The sequence below is a fragment of the Metopolophium dirhodum genome, chromosome 4, assembly GCF_019925205.1.
Source record: "Metopolophium dirhodum isolate CAU chromosome 4, ASM1992520v1, whole genome shotgun sequence".
NCBI classification, from domain to species: Eukaryota; Metazoa; Arthropoda; class Insecta; order Hemiptera; family Aphididae; genus Metopolophium; species Metopolophium dirhodum.
This window is the reverse complement of record NC_083563.1, coordinates 38,529,084-38,540,722: the sequence shown is the minus strand read 5'-3', so window position 1 is coordinate 38,540,722 and position 11,639 is coordinate 38,529,084. Positions and strand designations below refer to the sequence as shown.

At 27.9% G+C, this 11,639-nt stretch overlaps 2 protein-coding genes across 6 annotated transcripts in view; one reads left to right on the top strand and one right to left on the bottom strand.

Moving 5' to 3' along the window:
• The first annotated feature begins 634 nt into the window (after positions 1-634).
• LOC132942741 (2-iminobutanoate/2-iminopropanoate deaminase-like) lies at positions 635-7,891 on the top strand. The gene is made up of 5 exons (XM_061011376.1): positions 635-941; positions 4,301-4,461; positions 7,172-7,240; positions 7,332-7,387; positions 7,590-7,891. The coding sequence occupies exons 1-5, from the start codon at positions 790-792 to the stop codon at positions 7,632-7,634; spliced, it is 483 nt and encodes a 160-aa protein (XP_060867359.1). The 5' UTR covers positions 635-789; the 3' UTR covers positions 7,635-7,891.
• The window catches only part of LOC132942740 (pyrokinin-1 receptor-like), a 57,235-nt gene continuing 52,512 nt past the window's right edge, over positions 6,917-11,639 (bottom strand). For 4 of the 5 annotated variants that reach the window (XM_061011372.1, XM_061011370.1, XM_061011374.1 and 1 more), the window contains 2 exons: positions 9,647-9,772; positions 6,917-8,527 (listed from right to left, as the gene is read on the bottom strand). In XM_061011372.1, coding sequence (XP_060867355.1) covers positions 8,282-8,527; positions 9,647-9,772 — 372 coding nt within the window. In that variant the 3' untranslated portion in view covers positions 6,917-8,281. The remainder of the gene's footprint in view (positions 8,528-9,646; positions 9,773-11,639) is intronic. The other variant, XM_061011375.1, reaches the window with a different exon arrangement.

The following is an 11,639-nucleotide window of genomic DNA, read 5'->3' as shown; positions in this document are numbered from 1 at the left end:
TCAATACGGTAAATGCATTATTATATTGTTATCTGGTATGTATTCTGTTCGGGGACCTACAACATTTCTAAACGATTTGCAATTAAATCTGTAATACTGTAATGCATCGGTTAGACTACATACTAAAATTATGACTTTTAACGACTGTAGGTAGGTACAATAGGTACATGGTAGCAATACTCGAATGCCGTTTTAAAGTTTTGACATAATAATTTATACAATGCGGGAAATCGACAGCTGATGTATATAATATAATATGTATAGATACCAGAATAATTTATAAAACCATTTCGGTCGTTTAGTACATAACATTATATTATAGGTACATTTATTGAAAATGTTTCATGGCGTTTGACCTCGGCCGTGTTGAAATAATTGTGGACCTCATTAAAAGCCCCATCTGCAGCGGACATAGGTTTAACTTACCGTTGTATACATATATATATATTATATATAAAGCGTACAAACTCACACACACACACAGACAATACATATCATAACTAGCGCAGTACAAAATATGAACAATGTCGAAACGTGTTATCTGTTGGGTGGGGTAACGCGATCCCCAATGATCTCTGATTGTCGCAGCACACTAGGTGTGATGTCGACGAAAACAGTGGTCGATTATTATAGCAATAAATTATCAGCGATTTAAATTTTTTTTTTATTTGTTTCCACGAGTAATCAGCGAGACTGCAGATAACGTAGAACTCATCACCGAAGGACTGCGATAATAATCGAAACTACCGCCACCACCACTCAATAATATTAAAGCATAAATACGTTAATATGTTCATTAGTAGACTAACAGCTCGCACGCCGGTCATCTGCATTCCGTCGCTGTTGACAGCACTAAGGAAACGTTTAGAATTCTTCGAAGGTATGAGCCACTTGTCGCACGTGTCCACGGATTTGGCGGGCCCATCGGTCGGGATCTACAGGTGATTAAATTGATTGTATAATAATTCATATTATGACGTATGTATTCATTATTTCATATACATATACACTATATTATATTATTATATCATGATTTTCGATGCGTGTTATACGTATTGCATAACGAGTTGTATACCTACTAATTGATAGTAAAATCCCAGACGCACGGTGCATAGTTTCTTTCGAATAATTGCTTATGACGGTCAACGTTTTCAACTTCCCCCACTCGGAGTGAAGTCTGGCCGTTTATATTTAGTACGTGTCATTTTCACAGTGACATATTTTATCAAGTGGTTAAATTGTACGTCAACTTCGGGAAACGAAGCCACCCGCAATAAATACCGTTGTCGTGTAGCTTGTGTTTGTGATGCACTTGTGGCTCATATATATACTCGTTCCTACATAGTGTACGGAAAGAGACGTCAAGTTGGATATTATATTATTGTAAAGTTCGTTTTATGAAATGTATTTTCCCGATAGGCCATGGACTACAAGTCTCGTTATACGTTGTCGGTTCAATTTGTTTGATCCTCACATAATTCTCGGGACACGTTACTCTAAGTTATTCTACTTGTAACGGTCACTGAAAGTTATTGCTGTGGTTTTGTCAGTTTGGAATAGAAATTCCAAACCAAACAACCTCGAATATAAAAAAAATAAATTCTGTTTGAAGTTAAATGTAATTCTGATTTCGAATCCATAAAAAAATGTATTTTATATGTGAGTGAAAATATTTCTTTGATAATATAATATTATATTATATTATAATAATTGTATGGGTTCACATAAATAACATTTCTGCGTGGTGTATAAATCAACAAATTTACTTTCAATTATTTTTTACTAAATACAGTTAACGTTTTTTAATTGTAATTTTAAAATGAATTTTCTAATATTGTCTATAGCAACTATAATTAGAGATCTTAATATATATAATACATTAAATATATACCAGCAAAATATTAATTAAAAATCAATAACAACATGAAATAATATCGTTTCATATTTTTACAGACATTTCAAAACACTTACTTCTATAATAAATCATGGTTATCAGATGATACAAATTTAATTATTTAATTATAACTTGGTAACAAATATCGTTAAAATAAAAACGTACTATGTTTTTGAAATAATTTTGGCATATTTTTATCTTCCCGAGAAACATTTTAGTCGTCTATATTCTATACGAAACACTTATTTGTGATTTAAAAATGTCTTGTCTTGGACAAACCGTTATAATATTAATAACAACACAAACAATTGGTTTAATACTTTAATCTTTTAATCAATATAAAAATAATACATTTCAAATGCGTGTATACACTTTTTATTTTTATAGTATACTTAAAAATAAGAATTTCTGTAGTGATTTTGTATCAATTGCAGTTGGTTATTATAATATTCATTCTTGCATTAAACAGATTTAATTATGCTTATTTTAATGAAAATCTGAGTGAAAATAAATAATAATTTTTGTGAATTTACATTGAATTCAAGTATTTATGAAAACCGTTCAGTTTTTTTTTATGTAGGTAGGTACCTACTTATTTACTTTGATTAAGTATGATGTAATTAAAATAAAACTCAAAATCCTCGAAAAAAATAAATCGAAATTAAAATTGATTGAAGTACCTACAAATCTTAAAGGATAATATACCGAGATGGTCTTAGTTTTTTAATTTTTTTATTCTAGTATTAAAATATGTTACAGATCGGTAACGTTTAAAACGTTACTCATTATTAAAATTAAAACGCTATTTGTTCGCCGACCTCCCAATTATATTTTATCATAAATGATATTCTAAATAAATTAGGTATGGAAATTATTTGTATTTACGAATTAACATTTTTTTATCAATGAATAATTATTTTTAACTTTAGGTCAAACTGTCAACTCTATATTATGTTTCTTGTACCTACTTATCAGTCGAACAATGTCGAATAGTTAATTAAATATTTAAGTAAGAAGATTAATACGAGGTAAAACTAAAAAAAAATTGTTTATAATGAAACCTTAATATGTATTTCATATATTATTACGGACCTACCATATTATGGAACATAGAATTATGCTTTAAATAAAAAAAAATGCATTTATATTAATTATTTTATTTTAATACGATATCAATCAGAAAACAATAAAATACATGTATTTATCTAAATAGTATGTTATTAAATGAATACAATTTTAAAAATTAACGTAAAATAAAACATAAAAAGAGTTTGAAAATTTACGACTATGTTGATGAAATATAGTATGGTACCTAATAGAATTTTTTTTACGAATAAAAATATTATATTTTAACTATAGATTTTGAAAATGTTTGTATTTGATCGATTCACTTCGAAAAGTTCAATTTTTACTTAGCTAGGCAACACTCGTGTTTTATTCACGAATTGTTACGGATGTTTCATGAATGTTATATGTAGATTTGAGACACATGAGTTTTTTAACGGAGGTAATTACAATTTTTTTTTTACGAATAATTATTAAAAATTATTTTTAACTCATTTTAAATTGTTTGTTTTTTACAATATAATTGTGGAATAAGCAGAACGTTCTTAAATATATATTTTATTATCTTTATTAAATACGTAACTTTTCCCTAATCTTATTGGTTTAATTAGTTTCGGTTAATGTAATTATTTTTAATGATCAAGTGTAAAAACATGAGAAATTAATGTTATAAATTAGATTGGGCCGTATCAAATTTTAATTTTTGAGCATTAACTACAACGTAATTAGCTTAAATTTAATTAATTTATGCGTTTCGAATTTTTTTTACAAGATATTACTTTATAAATATACTTCTATAACAGTTTTGTTCAATACCCGTAACCAGAACAAATTATAATTAGCAAAATAAATAAATACATTTCTTTAAAATCTCAGAGAATGCGCTTAACCCTCTACCCTCCCTTAATGAATAACTTTCAAATACCTATGTAGCTGTAGTAGTTGTACCTAAGTCAATTGAGCTATTTATTTTGAAAGAGTTAAAAGTAATACTGGGGGTAAATTGGTTATATTTTTCCAGATTTTAGAACAACAAGACGAGCATAAACTTTTTTCAAATATAAATATTTTTTTATTAGAATAAATTTATGGAACTTTGAAAATGACGAACTCTTTATTTTATATTTGAAAGTATCTAAATACCGGATTACAACACTTATCTTTTATACAGCATTACAGCTGACCTTTTAACATAAATAGTTATAATATGGTCATATTATTATATGAAACTATAATCTCTGTATTATAAGTATACCATAGAATGTAAACTTCTATGTTATCAGCATATACAGGATAATACTGTTCGACTTCAGTTAAAAACGATTTTAATTTTGTTCGTAGCCAAGCAGTTAAGTACGGTGATACAGTTTACTTGTCAGGCACCTTAGGCTTGGACCCTTGTACTGGTAAGCTGGTTGAAGGCGGTGCTGCACCTGAAATAAAAAAAGCATTGGAAAATATTAAGCATGTCCTGGAAGCATCTCAATCGTCTTTCAGTTCAAGTAAGTATATAAAAAAATTATACAACTATTTTATCGAAACTTAACGAATTAAAAAAAATAACTTTATATTTCAACAGTTTGATCGGATAGTAATTAAGTTTTAAACGCTGTCATTCAACGACAATTGTATATTACAGACCACACAAGATGTATTGGTTTTTATTTATATTTTAATCTAAGTAAATATAAAGGCGCGATGCGAGTATAGTCTATATAAATGCTTCTATTCATAAAGCCTTACATTAGTCTTTAGTGTTTTTAAATGTGTACACGATTGAAACAAATTAGTAGACATATACAATTTTTTCAATCTACAACAAGACTTTAATATGGCACCATAGCAGATCTGAAATTGTTCAGTTTATTTTATTTTTATTCCTTGTAATAATAAAGTTTATCGTCATATTTTAATATAGGATTTTTTCAAATTTATAATTTATCATACCTAGTTGATTTTTTGTAACTCAGTATATTTTCTCTCAAATTTCAGCGATTGTCGTAGTATTTTATGTACTTAATTAAAAGTCTAGTAGCATTTTTATAATACCTTTAGTGTACCTATATAGTTACATGGTATTCTTTTTTTAAATATTTAAATTTAATCATGATTTATATTTAATACCTATACCTATAGGTATTAGTTATGCGGTATCTGCGTCGGATATCATGTTTAATACTTAAATCAGTGAATTTGTTGATATTAATTAAACAAAATATTAAATATATTTACCTCTCTTATACCCTTGAATTCCTTAATAATGTAAAAATAACGGCTGTTACCACAATATATTTTATTGTATATAATTTATAAAAGTGACATCACATAACTCTGAATGAATATAATGACTTGAGTAAAAATGTTAATAGTTCCTAATCTATTTCCGAATCCTTCACGCAAAAGTTATCTGTGCCTTTTGAACGGTTGTATAATATTGTATAACCACGAATTTGTTCATAGTTCGGTATGCAGCAATATACCTTAATAAAGATTCGGTGAAAACGATATGGTATATTAAAATGGTCAAACTATGCATAGACAATTTTGACTACATACAATGTACGTTTGATGTGTCATATTTTATATTATGCATTCTGGTTAAAGGACTCCTAATGAAATATTTGATGAAAGTTTACTACATTGTTTGTTAACTTGGAACTACGTGAATTTCCATAGAGGAAATGTTTGAACAACCTAAACATCGAAGTGGGACATGAGATTCAGTCAAACGTTACGGATTTGAAAAACAAAATGGAGAAAATTCAGCACCTAGCCAAAATCATATTATACAATATTTTAATATCTCTACTTTTTACATACTATATTCATTTCTGTTGCAATATTCTTTGATATTTGATCCGTTAAGCGAATCAGGTACATATGACTACAACACTGTCTAGAAGTTATTACTTTACACGTAAGACACGGTATAGGTACCTATATATTATGACATTGTAACGTCTTAGGTTCTGTATTTTACACTCTGTCATGATTGAATGGTATAATACTTTTTCGATTGCTATCATTATAATACACGTTAATCGTTTTTCCTTTTATTTAATATTTATAATATCTGGTGGTGAACAAGTGTTTTAGTGCTGTAATAAAGTTACATCAGCTATGCGTCGGAGCTACAAAGTATAGGTATATATGTGTCGTTGGCATGTAGTCAAACCAGGTTATTAATAAAATATGAATTATAATAATCAAGGATTTACCGTAATGTTGATTAAGCTGTTTAAACTTGTAACAATTAATAAATATTAATTATTCTACATTTCATTCCCCAATATTATTGTCTTTTTAAATTCCGAACAAACTGTGATTATATTTTTTATTATAATAGATATAATTGAATATTAACCATTTGAATACTTCAATGTAATCATATTATATTATAATCGTAAAATTATTCATTCATGTATGTTTTTTCATTATTTGACCAATAAAATTGTATTCAAAATAAAACATCAATCTTGGATAAAATGCCTCACTTGAATATACCTACACATTATATATATATATTACACAGTCCTTGTGACATATTTTATTATGTAAGTATATGTGTTACTGGCTTTTGGCAAATTTCCACAAATGTTATGGTATTTTTGACTAGCTACATACTTGGACAATTATGATTATTCATTAGGAAGTAATTATCAGATGATATCTTCATTCACAGTAAAAATTTGAAAAGTTTATAAATACATTTAGATATTTTATTTTTGTTTATACCTACTAGTTTTTTGAACGAATTATTATTTTTTCGTTGTATGTCTGCAGTGCAAACCATATTATACAATATAATAATACCTATGTAGAATAACCAAATTATATTATACATGCATAGTATATATGTGATGGATATTCAAAAGACAAAAGAGTATAAAAATATTAATAATGAACGCCATACTTCATTTCATAATTTATACGTGTATACTTAAAAAAAAAAAAACAGTCAAATAATTTTTTTTTATTTATAAATTACTCAATACACTTAGGTATACAATAACACAAAAATAATAATAATAAGTTACATTTAAAAAAAAAAAAAAAAATAATTTGTTTAAATATTATAAAGGGTGAATATTTTATTTATCTCGGATACAGTCATCCTTGTGATTACGTAATAAAACGAAAAGAGACCCCTTTATTTCGGCGGTAACATGTTTGGATAATTCTTATAAGTGTATATATTTTTATTATTTTCAGTCGTTAAGACCACGGTTCTGTTAGCTGACATAAAAGACGGCCCGACGGTGAACGAGATTTACAAGCAATGTAATTATGCGGGCTCATTTGAATTTCAAAATAGATAGCACTAAGTACTGATTAAAAACAATAATTTGTCTCTTTATTTTCTATTTAACAGTTTTTGTGCCGCCATATCCGGCTAGAGCAATGTTTCAAGTGGCCAAATTGCCTTTAGTAAGTATTAAACAAAACTAACTTTAAGACACCATTGATGTGATAAATTATAGTTCGTGTTTTTTTTTTCTGTCACTATTTATGTGAAAACACTTGTGGCTTCTTTCTTTTCGGAGGTCAATAAAATAACCAAATTATATTCGTGTCACTCGGGCTATTAAATTATGTGATGATAAATCTTTTTGTATGTTCATTTTTATAGGACGCCAAAGTCGAAATAGAAGTGATCGCCGCGGTTAACAAGTAACCACAATAAGAAGATTTATTTTAATTTTGTTTGTTAAAATGTTTTATGAACTTGCTACGAGAAACGGAAATAATCTAAATATGTTATTTACAATATAAAACGTGCTGTATACACACAAAAGCGAGGATTTAATGCATATTCAGGGGATAGAAGTGTTTGTCTGGTACAATTGGAAATGTGACAAATCCATAGCTTTTATTTTACTTTCTTAAATGTCTTACGGAGGATTTTAAATAAAAAAATGCAGTAGAATAATATTATGACTGAGTTATTTATTTTGAAATACTCCTCATTCAAAAAAATGATGAACTCTATTAGAGCCACTACACGAGTGTACTATAATTATTGTGTTTCTTATTTTTATACCTAATCTGTATTTCTCTTATTGTCCTCCGCATGGAATTAATTAGGAATCCAAGTGTGTTTATACACATCGTCGATCCGGCGGGAAATGCAAATTTCCTTAACATAATATAATAACCTAACAGAGGAAATAAATTAAAGTGTGGAGACGCGGTCGTATATGGAAATGGGATTTACTATGGCCTCCACTAACAAACAAGTACCAATCTCTGGTTTTAATATCTTTCATGAGCATTTCTGGTTATGACATCCTGGGCAGGTAACGCTAAGTAGGAACACTAAATTTAATTCGGCGTCATCAGCATCGTGGTTGTCCTGTTGTTATTGGTCAACACGCCAACAGTAATTCCGTTTTCCAGCATTGCCGTGCCGTTTTCTTTGATTGCGTCTTGTTTGCTGAAGATCATTTTGCGTGGATACCGCAGTGACTTATCCACGGCCGACGACGTACCTGTGTCACCGGTCTCGTTTATTGCTACGATCGTGGGTTGCCAGGACTTGTTGGCCATCAGTCGTTTCATCGAATTCACCTGAACAGTTTCACAAACAAATTATAACAATATCTTTAGGAAAACAGTCATATAATAAAGTCACGTGGTTAGAACAATAAATTATATCTGTCACGAGAGGCACGCAAGCCACCCAAATTGCTTTATAATATTCAAAATAATTATTTTAAAGCTAAAATCGTCTTACTAAATCTACAACTTAATAAAAACAATTGTTACATGATATTTATTAGTACGTAGGTTCGTTTAAATTTTTTTTGGTAAGGTTATCTTTTTTAGAGTTAAAAACTATTTTTTATATTATTCCTAAGTAGAATGGGCTTATTTTGGAACTGTTTATAATAAATTAATATTGAACTTATAGTTTATAAATTTGCAAATACATTTCAAGATGAGGTGCGTAATAAAGATAAAAAAAAGAGGTATACCCTGCAAAATGTATGGTGCACTACTCCACTCATCAAAATTTAAATTAATTGTAAATACAAAACTATTTCATTAATATCCGTTGTACTTTGAAAAATATTTACAATTTCTGCTTTGAAATATTAAATTAAAAATGGTTTAATTGTGAGTTACCATTCAAATAAACTAAAATATAACTAGTTTGTATTTAATTAAATAATTTATTATAGTGTTGATACATGTTTAAAATAAACCCAACGCTTAAAATGTGGGTCATCGTATTTTCGAGTTTTCTCATTAAAAATATTAGGAGAAAAATGAAGGAAATACAATCGCCTATCATATACATTAATATATATATATATATATATATATATATATATTTTTATGTATATAACATGGGTATGTACAAATAGGATTGAACTATTAAAATATCGTGATTTGATTTCTACTTTGAAAGCTAATGAAAACTAGATTAATGTAAGTATTTAGCGACTATTAAATGATTGTGTAATGTATGTGTTATGTAGACAATCTGAAACAGGTGATACAATTAATTTTTATTGTAATAATAATATATTGATATAAAACACTGAAATGAAGATTTTTTTAAAAGTTAGGTTCATGTGTTACGATATTCTTAGGTTAAAAAAAAATTTACATTATACTGTTCAAAAAATAAATATAAGCATTTTAACCCTCAACGATAGTACAGTTAATAAATAGCTGCTTTACCTCGTCAAAATGACTACTGCTGAAGCTTCTGCTATGGCTGTGGTGTCTCTGCCATTTGTAGTCCAAGGTGGGCATGCCGTGATCTGGACTTATCCCACTGGCCCCTTTGCAAGATCTCCAAGTTTCCTGGCAAATAATTAATTAAAAAATGTCAACAGGTAGATAAACATTTGTGTATCACTTTAAAATAAACATTAATTGAATTAGATATAATTTATTTATAGTTATTAAAGCATATTAATTAATTAACAAGATTTGTCTGCACCTGAAATATTGCTTGGTTGCTTAAATGTATAATTATTAAATAAAATTATAAATTCATTAATTATCGGCGCACGTAAGTTTAAATGTTTTAATACTTACAAGTTTACTACGTGTTTCAACTTTCAAGGTTAAAAGTATTTGCTAAAGTTTATTTACTTATAATTTTGTTTAGCCAAATAAACATGTTATCAAATAATACAATTATTTACATTATAAAATTACTTAATGCATCAAACAGGCGGATCATCAAACAAAATATCGGTGTATAAAATTTAAATGTACCTAGTCATACACCTAAAGTAATTTTAATACTATCGTCATTCGTCAGCTAAACATTTAATAATATTTACTACCAATAAATACAAAATATTGATGATAAGATTATTTTGGTATTTAACTACCGTGTAACAAAATATAAAGTGGAGCTCGTTGATCGTCTGAGTTAATTGGTATAGATATCCAAATAAAAATGTTTAAATTTCTGTGCCTTGACATGATGGATTTTACTTTGTATTCAAGTTACCTATTAGTATCAACAAAAGTTTTCAAAATACCTAATCGAATATACGTTTCCTTTTCCAATATCATCGAACGACTAGAAACAAGTAAAATGTTGGTAAAATGTTGTGAAGTACAATCTACATTTGAAAAAACTGAAAATTCACTGTGAACTATAGTATCCTTTTATAGAAAGCTTCAAACGGTGCAACTGGAAGTCCTATTTTAGAAAACAACATTTCAGTATATTCTGTGAAATTCAATAAGATAGAATAAAACTAATTTGTCCAGTTTTAATTATGTTGTCATTTATCCTACTCATGTTTTGATTACTTGTTCCTGGCTTTCACTATCATATATATATTACGTCCCAGTCTCCAATTGTATTTTTAACATGCATTAATATATATATTGTGTAGATTAGGTTTATAAGTCTTGTATTCACTATCCAGGAACATTATGTACTCAAACTTGACCAACCTTGCATTATATTGTATCGTAAATAACATTTACAAATTACTAACCATGCAACCGTTGTGCATAGGAGTAACACAATAGAGAAATCAAGTTTACTATACCTAATATTATTCAGTATACCTATACGTTATAGTTTAAAATAAAACTATAGTATATAATATATGCGTATAGTTCATCGATGCAGTATAGGCCACTTATTGGATCATGAAACTTATTTACTTTTAATCAAATATTTCAAATAATATAATATAATTTTAGTAAAAAAAGTAGGTATATTAAAATCGTATTTTGAAGTTCCACTTTTACAGTTCAACCTGAAATTGCGTTTCACCATCAAGGCGTCACTATTAGAATTGTTGTGATCAAAGTTCGTCTGTATATTTATTAAACTTGACACTTGTATAATGAATTACAAGACTTAGGTTGTCGTTAATTGTATAAAGTCTAAATTCAATAAAGGTGCCAACGGTTATTTCTCATTTTGCCGTTCTATTATAGAGAAAATCATGATTCGAATAATGAACAATATATATATATTATTTTACTATCAAGTAGGTATTTCATTTCGATTCGTTTTCCTTTTAAGGTTTCCAATCAATAGCGTACCTAGTGAACTTATAATATTCCGGAAACGATATTGGTATAGTATTTTCTAATTGTTGAATAACGTTGAAACACTTATGATAATATAATACATTATAAATCACAAAATGTATATGTATACAGCTTGCTATGTAAATAGATATTATCGTCG